Source organism: Amblyraja radiata, chromosome 35 (assembly GCF_010909765.2).
Source record: "Amblyraja radiata isolate CabotCenter1 chromosome 35, sAmbRad1.1.pri, whole genome shotgun sequence".
In the NCBI taxonomy this organism is placed as follows: Eukaryota; Metazoa; Chordata; class Chondrichthyes; order Rajiformes; family Rajidae; genus Amblyraja; species Amblyraja radiata.
Genome location: NC_045990.1, coordinates 4,714,561 through 4,736,548, shown reverse-complemented (window position 1 = coordinate 4,736,548; position 21,988 = coordinate 4,714,561). Strand labels below are relative to the sequence as shown.

Here is a 21,988-nt window from a genome sequence, read left to right as displayed (position 1 = left end):
CCGCGGGGAGGGAGGGGGAGGGGCTGAGTGACGTTCCCGCGGGGAGGGGGAGGGGCTGAGGGACGTTCCCACGGGGAGGGGCGGGGCTGAGTGACGTTCCCGCGGGGAGGGGGAGGGGCTGAGAGACGTTCCCGCGGGGAGGGGGAGGGGCGTGTCTGAGTGACGTTCCCGCGGGGAGGGGATGGGGGGGCGGGGCTGAGTGACGTTCCCGCGGGGAGGGGGCGGGGCTGAGTGACGTTCCCGCGGGGAGGGGGAGGGGCGTGTCTGAGTGACGTTCCCGCGGGGAGGGGGCGGGCTGAGTGACGTTCCCGCGGGGAGGGGGCGGGGCTGAATGACGTTCCCGCGGGGAGGGGGAGGGGCGGAGCTGAGTGACGTTCCCGCGGGGAGGGGGAGGGGCGTGTCTGAGTGACGTTCCCGCGGGGAGGGGATGGGGGAGGGGGCGGGGCTCGGCTCGGCAGCCGCTCGATGCGCTCGGCAGCTCGGCTGCGGCCGCCTCGGGTTGAAAGGTCGCCGTTCGATGCGCTCGGTTGCTAGGCGCTCGCCGTCCTGGCGATGAATGGCGGCTGTTGCTGAGAGTCTGCTGGCGGACACTGGGAGAGACTGCGGTGAGTTAGTTCCCTGAGCAGTCGGGCCCGCCCGGCCCTCACGCCCTGCACCCACCACTCCTGGAGCCCTGGCTTGTACCCTGAGCTGGCCCCTGGGGCCGCTTCACTCCCCCCATCCTCTGGGCGCTTCTACCCCCTTTGTGTGTGTGTGTGTGTGTTTGGGACCCAGATATGAGGATGTGTGACGAAAGTGTAGGTAGTTCTCAAATGTTCAACTAAAAACTGGTGTTGAAGAAGCTGTGAATCTTCAGAAAGATCAAGATTCAGCCCCTTTGTGTGTGTTTGGGACTGAGATATGATCATTTCGATAAAAGTGTAGGAAGAATAATAATCAAGTTTTCAAATGATTAACTTAAAACTGGTGTTGAAGAAGCTGTGAATCTCAAAAGAGATAAAGAGGATTCGGCCCCCTTTGTGTGTGTGTGTGTGTGTTTGGGACTGATATATGATTTGGATGGAAGTGTTGGTAGTCTGTTAATCAAGTTTTCAAATGATTAAAAAAAAAACTGGTATTGAAGAAGCTGTAGATGGTAAGAAAGGTTAAAAGGATTCAGCCCCCTTTGTGTGTGTTTGAGACCGAGATACGATGATTTGGATAAAAGTAGGTAGAATGATGAGCAGTTTTCAAATTATTTCAGAAAAAACTGTGGATTGTAAGAAAGGCCAAAAGGATTCAGTCCCCTTTGTGTCTCTGTGTGTGTGTGTGTGTTTGGGGCTTGTGGAGTTGGGTGGGGGGATGGGCCCCTTTCGAACACCAACAAAACTTCAAAGCTGCAGCAAAACTCTGCACCTGCACTCCCCCCCCACACAAAATACCACGGAGACTACAACTGTGCCCCCCTCCTCACTGTACTTTACTTTAAGTGAATACTTTAATCATTTAATGGAAAAATAATAGACAAACCAGCACAAAATGATGGAAGAACTGCTCCTGTGTGAACATGCTTTGTCATTTACTAGTTCAATGTTAGCAGAAATTATAAATAGATTGTTGAGTGTATTTAACACCAGTTAGAATTGGCACTAACTTGTTGTCTACAACTTGATTTGCATGTGATAAATTAGACTACGTTCCCTCCTTAAAAAAGTAAAAGTACTGCTTTTTTTCTTGAGGTCTAGTCATTGTAGGGCAGTATTTTAAATTTGCTTATGAGAAAACATTTTCCAAGTTATAAATATTCAATACTTGATTGAGGAAATGAATGAATTGTTTAATGTGAGCATGCTTTGCCATTTACTAATTCAATGTTAGCAGAAATTATAATTGGATTGTTGAGGCTATTTTAAGACCAGTTAGAATTGGCATGAACTTGTCTATAACTTGATTTGCATGTGACAAATGAGGAAAGATTGGTGGTAAGGAAAATAGGCAAATCGAGGACCAGAGGACATCGGTTTAAGGTGAAAGGGAAACGATTTAATAGGAATCTGAGGGGTAACGTTTTCATACAAAGGGTGGTGGGTGTATGGAACAAGCTGCTGGAGGAGGTAGTTGAGGCAGGGACTATCCCAGCATTTAAGAAGCAGTTAGGTACATGGGATTCTTGGAGGTTTGGAGGGATATGGACCAAATGCTGGTAGGTGGGACTAGTGTTGCTGGGCCATGTTGACTAGTATGGAGAAGTTGGGGTGAAGGGCATGTTTCCATGTTGTATCACTCTATGAATCTATAATTGATGATCCATCATCTGATTTATCGGTCCTTGTGATTTTCTTTCTGCACAAATGCAACTGAATATTTCTTGCATTTTCTACCTTTTATTTCTATGTTAGACATGCAATGCTGGAGTAACCCTGAACAGATATGTTTCTCTTTTAAGAGATTTGTTTTGTATGTCATGGTAAAGTTGTTTTGCAATATAATGCTGAGAGATTTGACAGGGCCCCAATCAAAACTAATTTCAAATGCAGTGAAAGGAAAAAAAGATATGAACCTTGGGAATGGTATTATGTTTTAAAAATCTCTTATTTAATGTGTGAGTCAAGCAATACCTCTGGGGTTCTTTTTTAAAATAAAAATGAAAACTTTGAATGATGTTAATTCACCCGAGAATCCTGTACAGATCCATGGAACTTGAATGAGATCTGAGATCTTTGTCTAATCAGTCGTGGATTCTGGAAATCTGCACCCAGCTATTTGTAGGCGTTAAATTTAAAGATTGGCTAGAAGAAATCATATGTGTGGAACAGTAAAATAAATCATTTTGACTAGAAAGCTAAGAAAAAAACATTAATTCCCCCTTAAGCTATCCCATGAGACTGAGCCTAACATAGCACCTAACTCTATATACCTGTTTTACCCACACTTTAGACTGGTAATTCTCAATTCACGTCATATTTACAATGATCTCAATTTTGATTTCATTTGTGGAAGAGGATTCAATATTTCAATGGCACTGTGCCTGCAGCCATGTTTCCCACCTTTTGTAAATGCCTGGCTTCAGTTTTTAGACCATGCCCCTGAACTTGAATGCCCCAATTAATTGAAATAGTTTAATTCAAAGATACAGTATGGAAACAGGCCCTTCAACCCATTGAGTCTACGCTGGCAATCGATCACCCGGTCACACTAGTTCTATGTGTAGGAAGGAACTGTAGATGCTGGTTTAAACCAAAGATAGACACAAAATGCTGGGGTAACTCAGCTGTTAACTGAGCTTGAGTTAACTGTCTGTACAAAGTTTGTAAGTTCTCCCCTGACCTGCGTGGACTCCAGTTTTCTCCGGGTACTCCAGTTTTCTCCCACACTTCAAAGGCATACAGGTTTATAAGCTAATTGTCTTTGGTTAAATTGTTAATAGTGTGTGTAGGGTAGTGTTAGTGTGCAGAGTCGGTGGGTCGAAGGACCTGTTTCCACGCAGTAGCTCTAAACTAAACCTTTAGTGTAGGAAGGAACTGCAGTTTTAAGAAGGGTCTTGACACAAAATGTTACCCATTCCTTCTCTCAAGAGATGCTGCCTGTTCTGCTGAGTTACTCCAGCATTTTGTTTATCTTTGAACTAAACCTTTGAATTTTCACATTAGGAAACCTCCTCACATTGAGGCATACCAAAGTTAGCAAAGCACATGTAATCTGTCTGAAACTTTATACTGAAATAGCTTCTTGCATGATTATTGCAGTCAGTATTATATCCCCCTTTTCTTAGTTTTTAATTATGAGGGAGAAATCGGAATGGTATTGTCAACTGAAAATTATTTTTGTAGCCTTTTGTCTCTTAAAACAATCTTGCAATTTGTTATCCCAATTGAATCCCACCTGGAAAGATTCTAACCCCATGCAGAAGTACAATTCCACTGGCATCTGCCTCCCAGCCTATGCCACCTAGTGTATATTTGTATGCACGACTTTAACTGTGGGGTAAACTGAGAATTTTACTGGTATATTTATTCTTTAGATGTGGGTGTTGGCAAGATTCAGCATTTCACATTGTTCTCTAATATCCCTTCAACTGAGTGGTCTGTGGGCATTTCAGAGAGCAGTTTGAGTAGGCTAACTTTTCTGTTGATCTGGAGTTAGATTGTGTAAGGACAACACTTTTGCTTCTCTAAAGGACATGACCAAACCAGATAAATTCTGTATTCTTGCATTTCAGTAGGGTTACTGATGAGCATTTAAACTTACGATTTATTTAATTCCCCCCCCCCTAGCTGTGGGGATTCGTAGGGGATCGAGAAAAAGAAGACATAGGTTTTAGGTGAGGGGTGAAAGATTTAGTAGGAACTGGAGGGGTAGCTTTTTCACACAAAGGGTGGTGGGTGTATGGAACGAGCTGGAAGTAGTTGAGGCAGGTACTACCGCAACGTTTAAGAAACATTTAGACAGGTACATGGATTGGACAGGTTTAGAGGGAGATGGGCCAAACATTAGTAGGTGGGACTAGTGTAGATGGGATATGTTGGTCTGTGTGGGCAAGTTCGGCAGAAGGGCCTGTTTCCATGCTGTAAGACTCTGAGCTGTGGTGCTAGGATTTGAACTCCCATCTCTACAACATTAGTTCAGGCCACCTTGTTCGCTCATTTAGTAACTTAAGCATTATGCCCCCACAATGTAATCCTTCACAACATCTTTATAGCAGGTTGTAACTGCTCATTCATTGAGGCCAGTAAGTAAGGAGCAGAGGTCAATGGCAGAGAAGAAGGACACAAATGCTGGAGTAACTCAGCGGGACAGGCAGCATCTCTGGAGAGAAGGAATGGGTGACGTTTCGGGTCGAGACCCTTCTTCTGAGTGTTTGGAGCCACTCTTCCCCTGTAGTGAGCATTCAATTTCTCATGATGTGACGAGGAAGGAGGTACCACGTGAGGTGTTGGATTTTCAACAGGCACCCAACTGATGGGAGAGCCCAGGATTTCCCAGCTAACAGACCCTCTCCTTCCCACCCTCTCTCACCCGGAGACATGAAGAAATTGGATTATCATACGTGAAGGGTTGCATGGCCCAAGAGAAGATGGTCGCATAAAGTTAGCTATTCAGACCATGTCCAAATCACTTGAAAGAGACCTTAAGCCCACTTTCCAATCTGAAGAAGAGTCTCGACCCGAAACGTCACTTATCCATGTTCCTGTGAGATGCTGCTTGACCCGCTGAGTTCCAGCACAAGGTTCTTGCTCAATAGATCACTGCTTATCCAACTATAAAATGTGTTGAGCCTTGCTGCCTCTGCGGCAGGTTCCATATTTCTACCATCTAATGAGAAAACTTTTTTTTTGTCTCAATAATCCTGCCACTACTATTTTAATTCCACGCCACCTGAATTTTGATGTTGCTGCTAAAATAAATTAGCTTTTCCCCACTTCATCCACCTAATAATTTTGCGCAGTAGACTATCATTTTGTTTTGGCCTTCTCTATTCTAAAGAAAACAATCATGATATCTGCAGTTCCTCCTGTCTCCATGATTTATCCAACCTCCCTTCACATTTTTTCCAATAGTGGCAACATCACCATAAATCTCTTCTGCAGTATCACTAGCACTTTCACATTCTTCATATAATGTGGTGACCTAAACTGCATCAGTACACAGTTGTGGTCAAATTGGCATTGTACATAGTTCTAGCATAATCTCAAAATTTGTTTTGGGTAACCTCTGACAAGCCTCCCCTCACCCTCTCTTTCTCCACCAATATCCCTCATTTGTTCTCCCCTCCTTTGTGCCCCACCTGGACTCGGACATATTTCTCCCCCTCCCCCTCCTCTACATTCCTTTCTCTGACTTCACAATATACAGCACTTCAATCCTTTCGTCTTGCACTTTCCATTTCTTCATTCCAGGCCTTTGTCCAACCACCCGCTTATCAACCCCTCCCCCCCCATCACCTTTGTTCACCTATTACCTGCCAGGCTTTGTCCTGCCCTCCCATCTTCCAACTCGCTTGCCCCCACCCTAAATCTGTCTAGAAAAGACTCGACCCAAATCGTCGCCTATCCATGTTCTCCAGGAATGTTACTTGACCCGCTGCGTTACTCCAGCACTTTGTGTTTTTATCACGTAGTTTTAGCTCGACTTGCTGGGAATCCATTGATACACGACCAACAATATTCTTCTATGGAAGGGTTAGATTTGGCTGCGATTCCTTTCTGTAGGGCGGACGTTGTTGTCATTGCACAGGCATTCACAGCAAGCTGACACAAAGACTATGGTGTTAACAACCAAGTTCACTTTTTGTGAAGTAGTGCTGGTAGAGAGGTACATATCAGGAAGGAACAGTGGTGGCTGCACCATCTCCTTTTATTCAGATAGTTCCCTGAAAGATTTTGCGTTCACCTGAGAATGGCCTTGATTTAAGAATTCTTTCAAAGGAAAGAGGGCGGCACGGTGGCGCATCGGTAGAGTTGCTGCCTCACGGCGCCAGAGACCCGGGTTCGATCCTGACTACGGGGCTGTCTGTACAGAGTTTGTACATTCTCCCCGTGACTGTGGGGTTTCTCCGAGATCTTTGGTTTCCTCCCACACTCCAAAGACGCACATGTTTGTCGGTTAACTGGTTTTGGTATAAATGTAAAAATTGTCCCTAGTGTGTGTAGAATTGTGTTAATGTGCAGGGATCGCTGGTTTGTGTGGACTTGGGGGCGAAGGACCAGTTTCCACACCATAAAACAAGAAACTAAATCTCCTCTTTTATCCTGGCAGGTAGACCAGTGTGCTGAGTGGACATCATGGCTCAGACCCTGCAGATGGAGATTCCGAACTTTGGGAACAACATCCTGGAATGTCTGAATGAGCAGCGGCTGCAGGGATTGTACTGTGATGTATCCATTGTGGTCAAGGGACAGGCTTTCAAGGCTCATCGTGCAGTCCTGGCAGCCAGCAGCTCCTACTTCCGGGATCTCTTCAGCTCCAATAACTGCACGAGCTTCGAGCTTCCCACTGCTGTCCAGCAGCAGTCCTTCCAGCAGATCCTGAGCTTCTGCTACACGGGCAGGCTCAGCATGAACATGGGCGACCAGTTCCTCCTGATGTACACGGCCGGCTTCCTGCAGATCCAGCAGATCATGGACAAGGAGACGGAGTTCTGCCTGAAGGTCGGCTCGCCGCAGTGCGACTCGCAGGGGCTGCAGGTGGAGGAGACGGCGTCTGAGCCCCCCAGCCCCGCCCAGCCGCCCCGCTCTCTCGCGGCCACTCCCCTCTCGCTGGTGTCGCGGGTCAAGACGGAGCAAGCCGAGTCGGACTCCATCCAGTTCACCCCCATCGGCAAGCGGCTGTGGGACAGCGGGCCGCGGGAAGGCAACGGCAGCGTGGGCTCCAAGCACCAGCGCGTCTCCCACGCGGGGCGGCAACAGAGCTGTGGGGGCAGCGCGGACCGCACCAGCCCCGGCACCTCCAGTGCCTACACCAGCGACAGCCCCAACTCCTACCAGAATGAAGAGGACGAGGAGGAGGAGGGCAGTGAAGACATGACTGAGGAGCACTACAGGCAGATCTGTAACATGTACACAATGTACAGCATGATGAATGTAGGACAGCCAGGTAAGCAACAAGCAATCTGTCTTGGTTCCACAGACGTACATTGGAATGGGGGCAAGGGGGGATGCCAGAAATGTTGAGCATTTCTTCTATCAACCAGGAAGAACACACACCCACTTCTGCTGGTATCAAATTATTGCAGAAGAAAATGCTGTATCACAGCACTGATGTTTGATGCGAGTAGACCAGAGAAGAAATGCAAGATAGACACAAAATCGCTAGAATTTAGAAGATTGAGGGGGGATCTTATAGAAACTTACAAAATTCTTAAGGGGTTGGACAGGCTCGAAGCAGGAAGATTGTTCCCGATGTTGGGGAAGTCCAGAACAAGGGGTCACAGTTTAAGGACAAGGGGGAAATCTTTTAGGACCAAGATGAGAAAAACATTTTTCACACAGAGAGTGGTGAATCTGTGGAATTCTCTGCCACAGAAGGTAGTTGAGGCCAGTTCATTGGCTATATTTAAGAGGGAGTTAGATGTGGCTAAAGGGATCAGGGGGTATGGAGAGAGGGCAGGTACAGGATACTGAGTTGGATGATCAGCCATGATCATATTGAATGGCGATGCAGGCTCAAAGGGCCGAATGGCCTACTCCTGCACCTATTTTCTATGTTTCTAAAATGCTGGAGTCTGAAGAAGAGTCTTGATCCGAAATGCCACCCATTCCTTCTCTCCAGAGATGCTACCTGTCCCCATGAGTTCCTCCAGCATTTTGTGTCTACCTTCGATTTAAACCAGCATCTGCAGTTCTTTCCTACACAGGGAAGGAATGCATCCTGCACTCACCAGTTAGAAAAGCTTGTGTTGTTGTAACTTACAGTTCAAAGCAATTGTTTCTTTGAAAGAACTTTAGAATTCCTTGTGGGGAAACTGGCACAGGTTTGCACTGCACAACAATGGCTGATGGAGGAGGATGCAGAGCAACAGAGTCCCTCCATGTAGACATTCTTCCTTTCTCTGCTTCTCTTCGATCGTATAGACCTCTTGCATGCAATGGGCGCCATTCAAATCCACATGTCCCTCTGTTCAGGGTTGACCACACTATGTAAATCAAGGCCGTGTCTCAGTGAAAATGGAGGTCTGTATAAGCTTTTAGACCTGGGAATTAGGTTGTTTATTACATGGAGAGAAGGCATTGGAGAGAAATACCACTTCACAGAGATGCACAGCCTCTCTCGGCAGGCACTCTCTTGAAAGGACTTTCCACAAGAAACAGAAGCCATAAGTCTTGCTTTCCTCCAGCACATTTCCCAAACTTGGGCCATCCAAAATGAAATGTTCTCAGTGGGGTCACTGATTTTAGTTTTAAAGATGCAGCACGGAAACAGACCCCACTGCGCCTGCGCCCACCATTGATCACCCTTTCACACTAGTTCTATGTTATCCCACCTTTTCATCTACTATCGGGACAATTTTTTACAGAGGCCCATTAACCTGCAAACCCGCACGTCTTTGGGATGTGGGGGGAATCCTGGGCACCCGGAGGAAACCCGCACTGTCCCAGGGAGTTTATGCAAACTCCGCACAGACAGCACCCAATGTCGGGATGGAACTTGGTTCCCTGGTGCTATGAGGGAGCGGCAATATCCTGTGCCACCCCACAGTTGCTCAGTCTACAGCACAGAGACCGGCTTGTTCGCAGTAAACTCCCACAAACAGCAAGAGATCTTTTTTTTTTTTTGCGTGCGATATCGGACAGGAAATAAATGTCGGACAGGATGAACTCTCCTGTTCTTCTACATGATAGAGCCATGGAATATTTAATGTCCACCTACAGTAGAAAGTAGAAAAGCGACACAATATGTTGAACTCACCAGGACTGGCAGCATGTCTGGGGAGAAGGAATGGGTGACGTTTTGGGTGGAGACCCTTCTTCAGAGTAGAAGAGCCTTGGTTTAATAACTCTTTCTGGCAACACCAGATGAAACTCAGCATGCCTTTACAGGGCTCTCGCTTAACCTTTTTTCCCTGTTGCCAGCCGGGCAACCTTGGCAGCTTTTTAGGTTGCCAAATGACAGTTTAGGTGGTCATTTAAGATAGCTTGCATGACGCGTGCGATAATGTGCTCGGACGAAGTGCGTAGTTACCAGTCGGAATTATACTCCATGAAGCATTCACATATTATTTCTGCTTCAAATAAAGTCACAAACTAAACATTCACCAATCAAGACATGATATATCCCACAATGATATGCAGCAAAATTATAAGACAGTATCTCAACTCTTTTTACACATTGCATTTAATGCAATTTCTATTAGTTCTTTCCACTTCCAAACAAAAATGTGGTTGAATTATTCAGCGTATGATCAACCTGTGTCAATAAATCCTGGACCATGGTAACATATATGCGTACGTATAGTTGTGAATGTTGCTCATTAAATAACTACAGTACTGATATTCCATATTAAGAGCATTGATTTGCCGTTAAAATGAATTCTGTAATAACGTGTCAACGGTAGCAGTGACAATCGAACACTGCGGTTTTACTGTTTCACGTGTTCACAATTTAATTAATCCATCTTTATGGATTAAAACAAATAATAACATTGGGAATTATATAGAAACATAGAAATTAGGTGCAGGAGTAGGCCATTCGGCCCTTCGAGCCTGCACCGCCATTCAATATGATCATGGCTGATCATCCAACTCAGTATCCCGTACCTGCCTTCTCTTCATACCCTCTGATCCCCTTAGCCACAAGGGCCACATCTAACTCCCTCTTAAATATAGCCCATGAACTGGCCTCGACTACCCTCTGTGGCAGAGAGTTCCAGAGATTCACCACTCTGTGTGAAAAAAGTTCTTCTCATCTCGGTTTTAAAGGATTTCCCCCTTATCCTTAAGCTGTGACCCCTTGTCCTGGACTTCCCCAACATCGGGAGCAATCTTCCTGCATCTAGCCTATCCAACCCCTTAAGAATTTTATAAGTTTCTATATGATCCCCTCTCAATCTCCTAAATTCTAGAGAGTATAAACCAAGTCTATCCAGTCTTTCTTCATAAGACAGTCCTGACATCCCAGGAATCAGTCTGGTGAACCTTCTCTGCACTCCCTCTATGGCAATAATGTCCTTCCTCAGATTTGGAGACCAAAACTGTACGCAATACTCCAGGTGTGGTCTCACCAAGACCCTGTACAACTGCAGTAGAACCTCCCTGCTCCTATACTCAAATCCACTCAAATACCAAAATTAAAACACATTTAATTGCATTCCATTATCAAACATAGTCAATGTTCGCTCTGAAGACATTTCCAAGACAATAGGGTCAGGGAGGGTGTGTGTGTGTGTGAATCAGTGCGGGGTGGATAGATGATGGGTTAGAAGACAGTCGGTGCAGAACGGATGGATTGAGGCAGGTGAATTAGTACGTGTTGGTTGGAGTAGGTAAAATTGTGAGGGGAGAGCACGGGGGATGTCAGTGGTGTTGAATGGGGGGGTTCAGTACGGGATGGATGGGGTAGACAAAAGTGTTGGAGAAACTTAGCGGGTGAGGCAGCATCTATGGAGCAAAGGAAATAGGCAACGTTTCGGGTCGAGACCCTTCTTCAGACTGTTCCTCCCCCATTCTTGAATGGGAGGATCAGTACAGGATGGATGGGAGGGAGGGAAGATCAGCGCAGGATGAATGGGGGGAGTCAGTACAGTGTGGATCGGAGGGTCTGTGCAGGATGAATGGGAGAACACTACAAGATGAATGAGGGGAAGATGCAGGGTAAATGGAGGGTTGTTCAGTACGGGATGAATGCGTGGATTAGTACAGGATGGATGGAGGAGAAGTGCAGGATGGATGGGAAAGGGGTAAGTACAGGGTGAATTGGGGAACCGGTGTAGGATGGATGGGGGGGGGGGGGTGGTGGCAGGAGAATTAATGCGAGGTGGATAGGGTGATCAGTACAGGATGAATAGATTGGGGGGGGAGATGGGGAAGGGGAGCACAGGGGATGTCAGTGAGTTCTGAATAGAGGCGGGAATGGGGATCAGTGCTGGAGGGGTCCCAGGATAAGGGGGGGGGGGGGTGGAGGGGGCGTACAAGAGAGAGAGAGAGAGAGAAGGGGGGCGAGGTATGGAGGAAGGAGGGTCAGCGCTCCTCGGACAAAATCGCCCGCTGCCTTGGCCGTTGGGAATTCCTCGCCACCGCCTCCCTCCTCTGCCAGCCAACAGCAAGGTGCGGGGCCGAGCGGTGCAGCTCAAAGATCCTACAGCTGAAGGATCTATGGTGCAGCTGCTTCAGAAGTGTCGGAGCGAATGACGGGTCCCGCGCAGCAGCAGCAGCGGCTTCATCACCTCCTCCTCCCTGATAGCGGTCGCTGCTTGCAAACCCGCTAACGGCGCACTTTCAAAACAAACCCTACCGCATGCCGAGGCCTCCCCCTCCCTCCCTCCTCCCGGCCTCAGCGTGCGGGAGGGTTTGTTTTGAAAGTGCGCCGTTAGCGGGTTTGCAGGCAGCGGCCCTTATCAGGGCGGGCGGGGTGCTGGAGGAGGAGGAGATGGAGCCGCTGTTCGGGGGCCGTCATTCGCTTCGACCCTTTGTCACCGCGCATCTAGTATCTTTCCCACGCAATACAGCCGTCACCACGGACACAAAACATCGCTTTCCTTTTCTCCAGAGATGCTGCCTGACCCGCGGAGTTACTCCAGTTTTTTGTGTCTATCTTCTGTACAAACCAGTATCTGGTTGCCAAGCCGGGCAAAATGACTCGCCATTTAGGTTGCCCGGCGGCACTTTGAGTGGTCAATGGCACCCGGGCAACCGTTAATTTCGAGCCCTGCTTTAGTATTAGGTAGACAAAATTGCCGGAGAAACTCAGCGGGTGAGGCAGCATCTATGGAGTGAAGGAATAGGTGACGTTTCGGGTCGAGACCTTTCTTCAGACTGATGTGGGGGGGCGGGAAGAAGAAAGGAAGAGGCGGAGACAGTGAGCTGTGGGAGAGCTGGAAAGGGGAGGGGTGACAGTAGGCTGTGGGAGAGCTGGGAAGAACTTGCCTTTAGTACTACATATCTGCCCATTATGTCCGGTTCAGTTTGATGTCATGCATAAGGACTGTGAGGTACGGGTACAATGAAATGCTTGCAGTAGCTTTGAAGACACATGGATTCAGACAACGCACAGAACACAATTATGCACAGATTATGTACAAGGAGTTTCCATATTGTTTGTTATTATGTGAGCGTATAGGTGGCAAATGCCCTCGCTGGGGGAGATTAGAACTAAGTCACACCATGTAGCATGTTGGTGGCACGTCAGTCATTCCTAATTGCAGCGGGGAATTTGAGTGAATCTCTACCCAGCAATGGTTGTAATGGGACATGATGGGGTTGAGGCGAACGGCATTTAGGCCTTTAATTAAAATAAGTTAATGGGTGATAGACACAACATGCTGGAGTAACTCAGCAGGACAGGCAGCATCTCTGGAGAGAAGGGATAGGTGATGTTTCGGTTTGAGATCCTTCTTCAGACAGAGTCGGGGGGGAAAGGAAATAAAGGTGAGATGAAGCAGGAAGAGGTATGAGTGGAGCATAAATACCAGAGTGGACCTAGGAAGCTAACCGGCCAAGTTACCCATCCTGTGGTTGTTAATCGGCAGATTTATCTTGTTGCTTTCTTGCCAGCGACTGAGCGGGTTGACGCGCTGCCCGACCACCTGACTACAGATGCCCGGTCGAGGGTCAGGATGAGGAGGGACCTGGCGGCGTTGCCAGCCGAGCTGATCACCCAGATCGGAAACCTATGTCACCCCAAGCTCTACGCGGCAGGTGACCCCACAGAGAAGCTGGAGCTTGTAACAGGTACAGTCCTCCTTCCAAGTGCAGTTCCCTCTGGGCAACATCTTCCACTGCCATCTGCTCAGTCACATTGCCCTCGCAGACGCTTCTTATGCCTGGCCTTGCTGATTGTGTCCTTGTGTTTGTGTACGTGGCAGGAACCAGCGTGTTCATCACTCGAGCCCAGTTAATGAATTGCCACGTCTGTGCAGGAACCCGCCACAAAGTCTTACTCCGAAGGTTGCTCGCATCCTTCTTTGACCGGTAAGTAGTGAAGCAAAAGACAATTCTCCAGGAGATTCGAGGAAATACAGGTGTTGGTTTATACAAATAGAGACGAGCAGTGCTGGAATAACTCAGAGGGTCAGGCAGCGTTTCTGGAGAACATGGATAGGTGGCGTTTTGGATTGGGGGCCTTCTTTGGACTGATTGCCTGGGTCAGGCAGGCTCCACGGAGGGATAAACAAAGTAATACTTTCCTCAGCACTGGTAAATGTTAATGAACACATTAGGGGGGCACAGCGGTAGAGTTGCTGCCTTACAGTGCCATACCCTCTGAGTTACTCCTGCACTGTGTCTACCTTTGGTATAAACCAGCATCTGCATTTCTTCCCTACATATGAAAGATTAGGCTAAAGATCTCAAATCATTCTGAAAATGCCACTTTAATATCAGGGGCATTTTTTAAAAGGCTAACTTTTATTTTCCATCACTAGTTATCCTTGATCTGAAGGGCATGATAGATTCTTTCAGAAATAAAACTGTCTCACCATTGCGGGTCTGAAGTCGCATTTAAGTCAGATGAGTTCCATAATGAGTTTTACATTACTGTAACTAGTGGTCACTAATACTGACTAGTTTTGTGTATAACATTAATTAAAATGTTTCTAGATAATGCGGTCATGTCTATTGATCAATAATCCACATCCCTGGCCTACTGGTTCAATTATACAGCGATGCCTCCATACTTTGCATATTTATCAGTTGCCCTTGCACTCGGAAATGTTTCATTTAGCACACAATGACTATGAGTGCAGGAGGTGTATGCATTTCCCTTGAAACTAGTTCCTAACTTTCATGGATGGAAATGAGGGTAAAGGCAGGAGATGGAAGAGGATTGGGAATATCATAGCAATTTCATCCCAATGTCTACGTGCAAAAAAAAGTCACCAACAGGGAATGGGAAGCAATTTCATCCCAATTTTTCCAGAAGAAAGGGCATCAAAATGTCACCATCTTGGTGGCATGTTGGCGCAGCGGTAGAGCTCCTGCCTCACAGCGCCAGAGACCCGGATTCGATCCCGCCTACGGGTGCTGTCTGTACGGAGTTTGTACGTTCTCCCCATGACCTGCGCGGGTTTTCTCCGAGATCTTCGGTTTCCTCCCGCACTCCAAAGACGTGCAGGTTGCAGGTTAATTGGCTTGGGTATAAATGTAAAAAACTGTCCCTAGTGTGTGCAGGGTAGTGTTAATGTGCGGGGATCGCTGGTCGGTGCGGACTTTGATGGGCCGAAGGGCTGGGTTCTGCGCTGTACTGTATCTCCAAACCTAAACCAAACGAAATGTTCTGAAGGAGCCCTGCAGTTCAAAGCAATTTTTATTGTGGAATGATTTGACTTTCCGATCATTTCCTCTCTCACCGCAGGAACACGTTGGCAAACAGCTGCGGCACCGGAATCCGTTCCTCCACAAATGACCCGAGCCGGAAGCCTTTGGACAGTCGGGTTCTCAATGCTGTAAAAAGTGAGTACAGTGGGTGCAAACTCTACACACTCGACACTGCCACGATGCCCAGGAAGGAACTACAGATAGACACAAAGGGCTGGATAACTCAGTGGGACATGTATCATCTCTGGAGAGAAGGAACGTGTGATGTTTCAGGTAGAGACCCTTCTTCAGACTGTCCCGCTGAGTTACTCCAGCATTTTGTGTCTATCTTCGGTTTAAACCAGCGTCTGCAGTTCCTTCCTACGCAAGGAACTGCAGATGCTGGTTTACACTGCGGATAGACCCAAAATGCTGGAGTAACTCAGCGGGACAGGCAGCATCTCTGGAGAGAAGGAATGGGTGATGTTTTGGGTCGAGACCCTTTTTCAGAGTCTGACTAGAGTCCTAGACTACTCAACCTCTCTCGATACCTTGGGGGCCCTTGAGCCCTGGCAACATCCTTGTAAACTTCAATTATTCAAGGCTTCAATTATTTACTATTTATATTGCTGACTTGAAGGAAGTGGTGGAGTGCATGAAATGCAAGCATGCTGTGATGAGGATAATTGAACTCTTCAACAGTGTATAAATAGGTTCAGTGAGTGGGTGAAAAACTTGGCGATGAAGTTCAATGTGGAGAAGTGAGAGGTCATTGCACTTCAGTAAGAGGAATCGAAAGGCAGGCTGTTAACTGTATAGGGTGGGGCAGTGCCACAGCTGTATAGCTGCAGCCTCACAACGCCAGAGTCCCAGTTCAATCCCAACCCCGGCTACTGTCTGTGTGGAGTTTGCACATTCTCCCCATGACCGCATGTTTTTCCATCAGGTTCTCTAGTTTCCTCCCACATCCCGAAGACATGCAGGTTGTAGATTAATTGGCCTCTATAAAGATTGCCCCCTAGTGTGTAGGGCATAGATGAGAAAATGGGATGACATAGAACTAATGTGAGCGGCTGGTACACAAAATGCTGGAGAAACTCAGCGGGTGCAGCAGCATCTATGGAGCGAAGGAAATAGGCAACGTTTCGGCCCGAAACCCTTCTTCAGACTAGTGTGAGCGGCTGATCGGTGGTTGTGTAGACTCGGTGAGCTGAAGGGCCTGTTTCCATGCTGTATCTCTAAACTAATCTAAAAGGAGGGACATTACATATGAGTGGAGTCAAGAGGTATCTATGTGTTCTGTAACTTTTGTATCCTGTGTGGGTTGGAGGACAAAAGTTAGCCTATATGTGGAGAGTTGCTGTTACAATTGTACAGTGTGTTAGTGACTCCGCACCAGGAGTGCAGTGTCATTTTAATTACCTAAAACCCCTGTCCCACGGTACAAGTTCATTCCAAGAGCTCTCCCGAGTTTGCCCTGATTCGAACGCGGAGATTTACGGTAATGGCCGCTCGTCGGTACTCGGGGCTCTCGTGGACATTTTCCAACAAGTTGAAAAATCTTCACGAGTCTTCCCGCGCTTACCTGCCGTTAGTGAGTCTCCCTGAGTACCTGCCGTTAGCGCTAAGAGACGTCCCCGAGCTCCGACGTACCCGCTACGTTCATTCTCCGTGCTGACCACGAGTTTGATTTTTTTTTTTTACTCTGGAGAGCTCTTGGAATGAACTCGAGGGCTATTACTCGTGAAAGAAAATTGGAGTCGGTCCAGAAGCGATTGGCTAGACAAATTTCTGGGATGAAGTTTGTCCTAATGCAAACAAATAAAATGTTTAATTTGTGTGCTTTGGAGTTAAGACAATTGATAGTTGATCTTGTTGAAACATTATGTCCAAAGGTGGCATAACATCCTGGTGTTAACTGTTTATTGATTTTCTTGCGAGCCGAGTATATTTTGGATAATTTGCTGAATTAATCCCAAAATTAAATCAATATATTTATCTAAGTAATTGCCACTTTTGGGAGGTGGGGATACACAAAGGCAGTCGCATTGCTATGGGTTTGGAGTCACCTGTTGGCCAAGCAGGGGAAGCACAACAGATTGCCTTCCCAAAAGCATGAAGAAACCAGAATACAAACCAGTAGTACAATATAGCCTAGGTTAGCATTGCTGATACAATAATTTCATTTCCAAGTTTATAATTATATGCAAGGATGTCATAAGGGATAGGAGTAGAATTAGGCTATTCGGCCCATCAAGTCTTCTCCGCCATTCAATCATTGCTGATCTATCTCTCCTTCCTTTCCCCATTCTCCTGCCTTTTTTCCGTAACCTCTGACACCTGTACTAATTAAGAATATATCTATCTCGGCCTTAAAAATATCCACTGACTTGGCCAAAGTATTCCACAGATTCATCACCCTCTGACTAAAATGACTCCTCATCTCCTTGCTAAAAGAAGTCCTGTTGCCAGGGCTTGAGGGCCTCAGCTATAGGGAGAGGTTGGGCAGGATTGGACTTTGTTCCTTGGTGCACAGGAGGATCTTATAGAGGCATATACAGTGCCCCCATAATGTTTGGGTAAAAAGACCCATCATTTATTTATTTGCTTCTGTACTCCACAATTTGAGATTTCTTAATGCTCACCCGAGAGAGAAAATTAGTTCTCTGTGTAACGTTTAATTGAGCAAAATGGCAGCTCAATAGTGCTGTACTTCCTGAGTGTTGTGGTAATGTCGGTTTTAATAGACACAAAGTGCTGGAGAAATTCAGTGGCTCAGGCAACATCCCTGGAGAAAAGGAACAAGTTACTTTTTGGATCAGAATGTCTGACGAAGGGTTCTGACCAGAAATATCGCATGTTCCTTCTCTCCAGAGATGCTGTTTGATCCGCTGAGTTACTCCAGCACTTTGTGTTTCTCTCTACGGTATAAACCAGTTCAGTTTAGTTTATTGTCACATGTACCGAGGTACAGTGAAAAGCTTATTGTCATCAGAAAGACAATACATGAATACAACCAATGCATTTAAAGTGTACAGATACATGATAAGGAAATAGCATTTAATGCAAGGTAAAGCCAGCAAAGTACGATCAAGGATAGTCTGCGGGTCATCAATGAGGTAGATAGTAGTTCAGCACTGCTCTCTGGTTGTGGTAGGATGATTCTGTTACCTGATAACAGTCGGGTAGAAACTGGCCCTGAATCTGGTGGTGTGCGTTTTCACACTTCTATACCTTTTGCCCGATGGGAGAGGGGAGCATCAGCAGTTCCTTCCTATACAATGTAAGTTTTTAATGTTGAACGTGCTGGAGTGGAACTTGAAGCAGGGATAGAAACATAGAAAGTAGATGCAGGAGTAGGCCATTCGACTCTTCGAGCCAGCACCGCTATTCAATATGATCATGGCTGATCAGACAGAATCGGTAACCTGTTCCTGCTTTTTCCCCCATATCCCTTGATTCCGTTAGCCGCAAGAGCTATATCTAACTCTCCCATGAATTTTTGGGTCAGAACGTCTGATGAAGGGTCCCGACCAGAACCATCACCTGTTCCTTTTCTCCGGTGATGCTGCCTGACCCGCTGAGTTACTCCAGTGCTTTGTGTCTCTCTCTATGGTCTTCAGCCTCTAGGAAGTAGGGGGGATCTTATAGAAACGTACAAAATTCTTAAGGGGTTGGACAGGCTAGATGCAGGAAGATTGTTCCCGATGTTGGGGAAGTCCAGAATAAGGGGTCACAGTTTAAGGATAAGGGGGAAGTCTTTTAGGACCGAGATGAGAATTTTTTTTTTCACACAGAGTGGTGAATCTGTGGAATTCTCTGCCACAGAAAGTAGTTGAGGCCAGTTCATTGGCTATATTTAAGAGGGAGTTAGATGTGGCCCTTGTGGCTAAAGGGCTCAGGGGATATGGAGAGAAAGCAGGTACAGGATACTGAGTTGGATGATCAGCCATGATCATATCGAATGGCGGTGCAGGCTCGAAGGGCTGAATGGCCTACTCCTGCACCTATTGTCTATGTTTCTATGTCCATTGAGCGGCTATGCTCTAACGTTGTTGCTGTTTAATCCGCAGTCTACTGCCAGAGCTTCGCCCCCAACTTCAAGGAGAGCGAGATGAACGCCATAGCTGCGGACATGTGCACCAATGCCCGCCGCGTGGTCCGCAAGAGCTGGATCCCCAAGTTGAAGCTGCTGAAGGTGGAAGGGGACGCCTACCACTCCTTTATCTCGGACACCACAGGGCTCAACCTGGAGTCGGACGTACTGAACGCAGAGCCGGGCTTCGAGGCCACCAGCCACGACGGCGAGGCGGGCTCTTCCCTGGAGTCGGCCTAATGGCGAGAAAGATCTGACCAGGAGGTGTCGAAATCCAGGGTTCAACCTAGAATGACTCATGAAGTGGAGAATGGAAAGCGACCTGGCGACTTGACACACGCGCGTACACACACACACACACACACACACACACACACACACACACACACACACACACACACACAAGCAGCATCAGAAGCAGCATCAGAAGCAGCAACAACAACAAAGAACCTATTTATTCTGCATCAGTGAGTCTTCAAGATGTGAATGTGGGGGAGGGGGGGAAGGGGGCAGGCTCCTGCTAGAGTTTACATGTTGCACAATTCCGTGGGTCGTGGGTGGGAGGGAGCACTTGCTAAACGGTCGGCCGATCGCCTCCAGATTTGGCCTAGGTTGAACCCTGAAATCTTGCAGCCTAGATTAATCGGTTGAGGAATCCTGTCCAAAATGAAGACCGTTACACTTCCAACTTCCAGCTTGGTTTCCCGGCCCTCCCCTCCCCTCTCCCCATCTAAAGATTTGAAGGTGACACTGTTACGAGTTTGCGGGGGAAATCGGAGATTGGCGCAAACTTTGTGTCTCGTACATTTTTTTTGATTGTTTTACTAAATCAACACTATGATAATATTTAATGGTAGACTCACTAAGCTACTACATTGAAGGATTTTTTTTTTCAGACGGCTTTTTATCGCATTTGCAATAACTTTTAACCCTTTGTGAACTGTCTAGCAGCTCTCGTTGAATAGAGTTTTAACTAGCGAGTAAGGGCAGACTTCACACACTGAGATTGCTGCTTCGTTTTATTTAACGTTCGTCTGAGTTAGTGCAGATGAGGGGTTTTGTTGCATTGTTCCTTCCACAGAATTTCTCTGCTAAAGCATGTAACTTGATTTGGAGATGCGCCTTTGTGTTTCACCAATAGGTTTGAGTGAGTCATCTTCCCTGGAAACCTTTTTTTTTTTTTTCATTATTACCTCCCCACTGATTTCTTGCCACAACACATCCCATTAAATTCTTTTCAGACTCCTTCATTCGCTATGTTTCCTTCTCTTCGCCCTCTATAAATCCCTGCAGATGCTCACCGCATGAGGGTATAATTAGCAAAGCAGCATTTAACACTTATCCACGATTGCTCTTAAAGTGATTGTAAGCCACAAGTGAGCAAGGATGGCAGATTTACTTCCCCCCCCACGAATCTTTTTGGCAATGCTCTGGTTTTCAAGGCGACCGTAATCGATTCTAACTTTTCGTTCCAAATTTATTTCACACTGAATCCCAAATCCCCTAGCTTCCATGGTGAGATTTGAAGTCCTAACTCTGGATCATTAGATCATGTACCTGCATTGTTCGTTCATTAACCCAAACTCTGTATTGCTGCAAGTCCAATTAACAAAAAGCATGTCAAGGTATTAGAAAAATATATATATAACCGGGCAAATAATGGGATTTCAGTGTCGACTGTAGGTGGATTATCCACTTTGTTTCTGTACGATCAGTCTCAAAGATTGGTGCATTCTCTAGCTTCTATCATGAACATATTTCCTTAAATCAAATTAGTCTTTTTTGTGTTTTATAAAAAACGAGCATATTTTAAGTTAACAAGTTGTTTTAAAAATTAAACAATTTCCCCCACAGTTCAAATCTTGGAAGGCTGATCTGCATGAGTAAAGTCACTTAATGAAACTGCTCAAACACGTTGCTATTTAACTCTTCCAAAGGGCCATTTGTAGAAAAATGTAAAGTCGCACTAAAGGGATACAGCTTTAAGGCCTGTAGCTTTAAGACCAGCCATGCTCAGTTTCTGCTGCCTGTCTGCAATTGTATTCTCTCTTGCTCCCAGCTGGCTGTGATGGAATGGCTTTAGACTTCAGACGCCAGAGTCTGAATTCCTACAGCATTCATTTTATTTTAAATCTCTGCTCATACACATGCAAAGAACTGGACTTTCGCATCTATCATAATGGAGGAGTCCCCAACCCGAATGGCAAAGAGCAGGGACTTCAATCTACTATCACCTCTGTTTCCAAGTAAAGACTTGCACAGTACGGGCAACAAGAGAGAAAATATATTAGTAAAGAAACAGATTCTTGTGTAAATGTTTCTCCGGTGAATAAATCCAGGCCCTGTGGAGAATGGCCCAATTTATGCTTCAGTTAGCAATAACTTTTTTAAAAAACATTAATAATGACCCACGGAAGTATTGGCACAGGGTTGACGCCTTCAATCTCTGAGATCAGAGCACTAAATTGTGGACAATTATTATACTCTAAGTCTAAAGCTATTCCAGGGGTCACCATTAGCATAATATATTTTGTGTCATTTACTCCTATGAGATGGCTCGCATGTAAAATTGTTAAATATCTTTGAGATAGTGAGAGTCGAGAGCTGTATCTAACCATCCTATGCCTGTTCTGAAAATTCCTGATGTTCTCTGTTGAGCTAGATATGTGCCCATGTGCCATGAATGTGAAACACAGGGCTTCTGCTTTGTAGAGGATTAACACACTGAGCGTAAGATACAGTGTCATTTTAAACTTTTTTTGCAAAGTGTAGAAACGGTGATTAATTTCTTTAATTTAATGAGATGTCACAATGTAGAGAAAGCAAAGGAGAAACCGTTTACGATCCCATGGCTTAAAGCGCGTAAAAACCAGGGAAATTCTTGTTTGAAGTGGAATACCAGCTATCATAGAGAGGATGCACAGCAATCATTTTATACGTAGGTGGTTTTCGCAGACAGATTATGTCT

The 21,988-nt window shown here is 46.3% G+C and overlaps 2 protein-coding genes across 2 annotated transcripts in view; one reads left to right on the top strand and one right to left on the bottom strand.

The window, feature by feature from the left end:
* The window catches only part of trmt1 (tRNA methyltransferase 1), a 39,568-nt gene extending 24,586 nt beyond the window's left edge, over positions 1–14,982 (bottom strand). Inside the window, exon 1 of the mRNA XM_033050748.1 lies at positions 14,978–14,982. The gene's annotated coding sequence lies outside the window, so the exon portion shown is untranslated. The remainder of the gene's footprint in view (positions 1–14,977) is intronic.
* Positions 440–19,404, top strand: nacc1 (nucleus accumbens associated 1). Its single transcript, XM_033050752.1, has 6 exons — positions 440–605; positions 6,736–7,572; positions 13,185–13,361; positions 13,496–13,601; positions 14,983–15,080; positions 18,998–19,404. Exons 2-6 carry the CDS (start codon positions 6,762–6,764, stop codon positions 19,258–19,260), a joined length of 1,455 nt encoding a protein of 484 aa, XP_032906643.1. The 5' UTR covers positions 440–605; positions 6,736–6,761; the 3' UTR covers positions 19,261–19,404.
* The last annotated feature ends 2,584 nt before the right edge of the window (positions 19,405–21,988 follow it).

What these genes read in the sequence shown, in the direction of transcription:
- nacc1 (XM_033050752.1), top strand. Translation starts at nt 6,762, where the DNA reads ATGGCTCAGACCCTGCAGATGGAGATTCCGAACTTTGGGAACAACATC. An exon ending in GAAGCTGGAGCTTGTAACAG is followed by an intron (nt 13,362 to 13,495) that starts GTACAGTCCTCC and finishes TGTACGTGGCAG; the next exon opens with GAACCAGCGTGTTCATCACT. An exon ending in CTCGCATCCTTCTTTGACCG is followed by an intron (nt 13,602 to 14,982) that starts GTAAGTAGTGAA and finishes CTCTCACCGCAG; the next exon opens with GAACACGTTGGCAAACAGCT.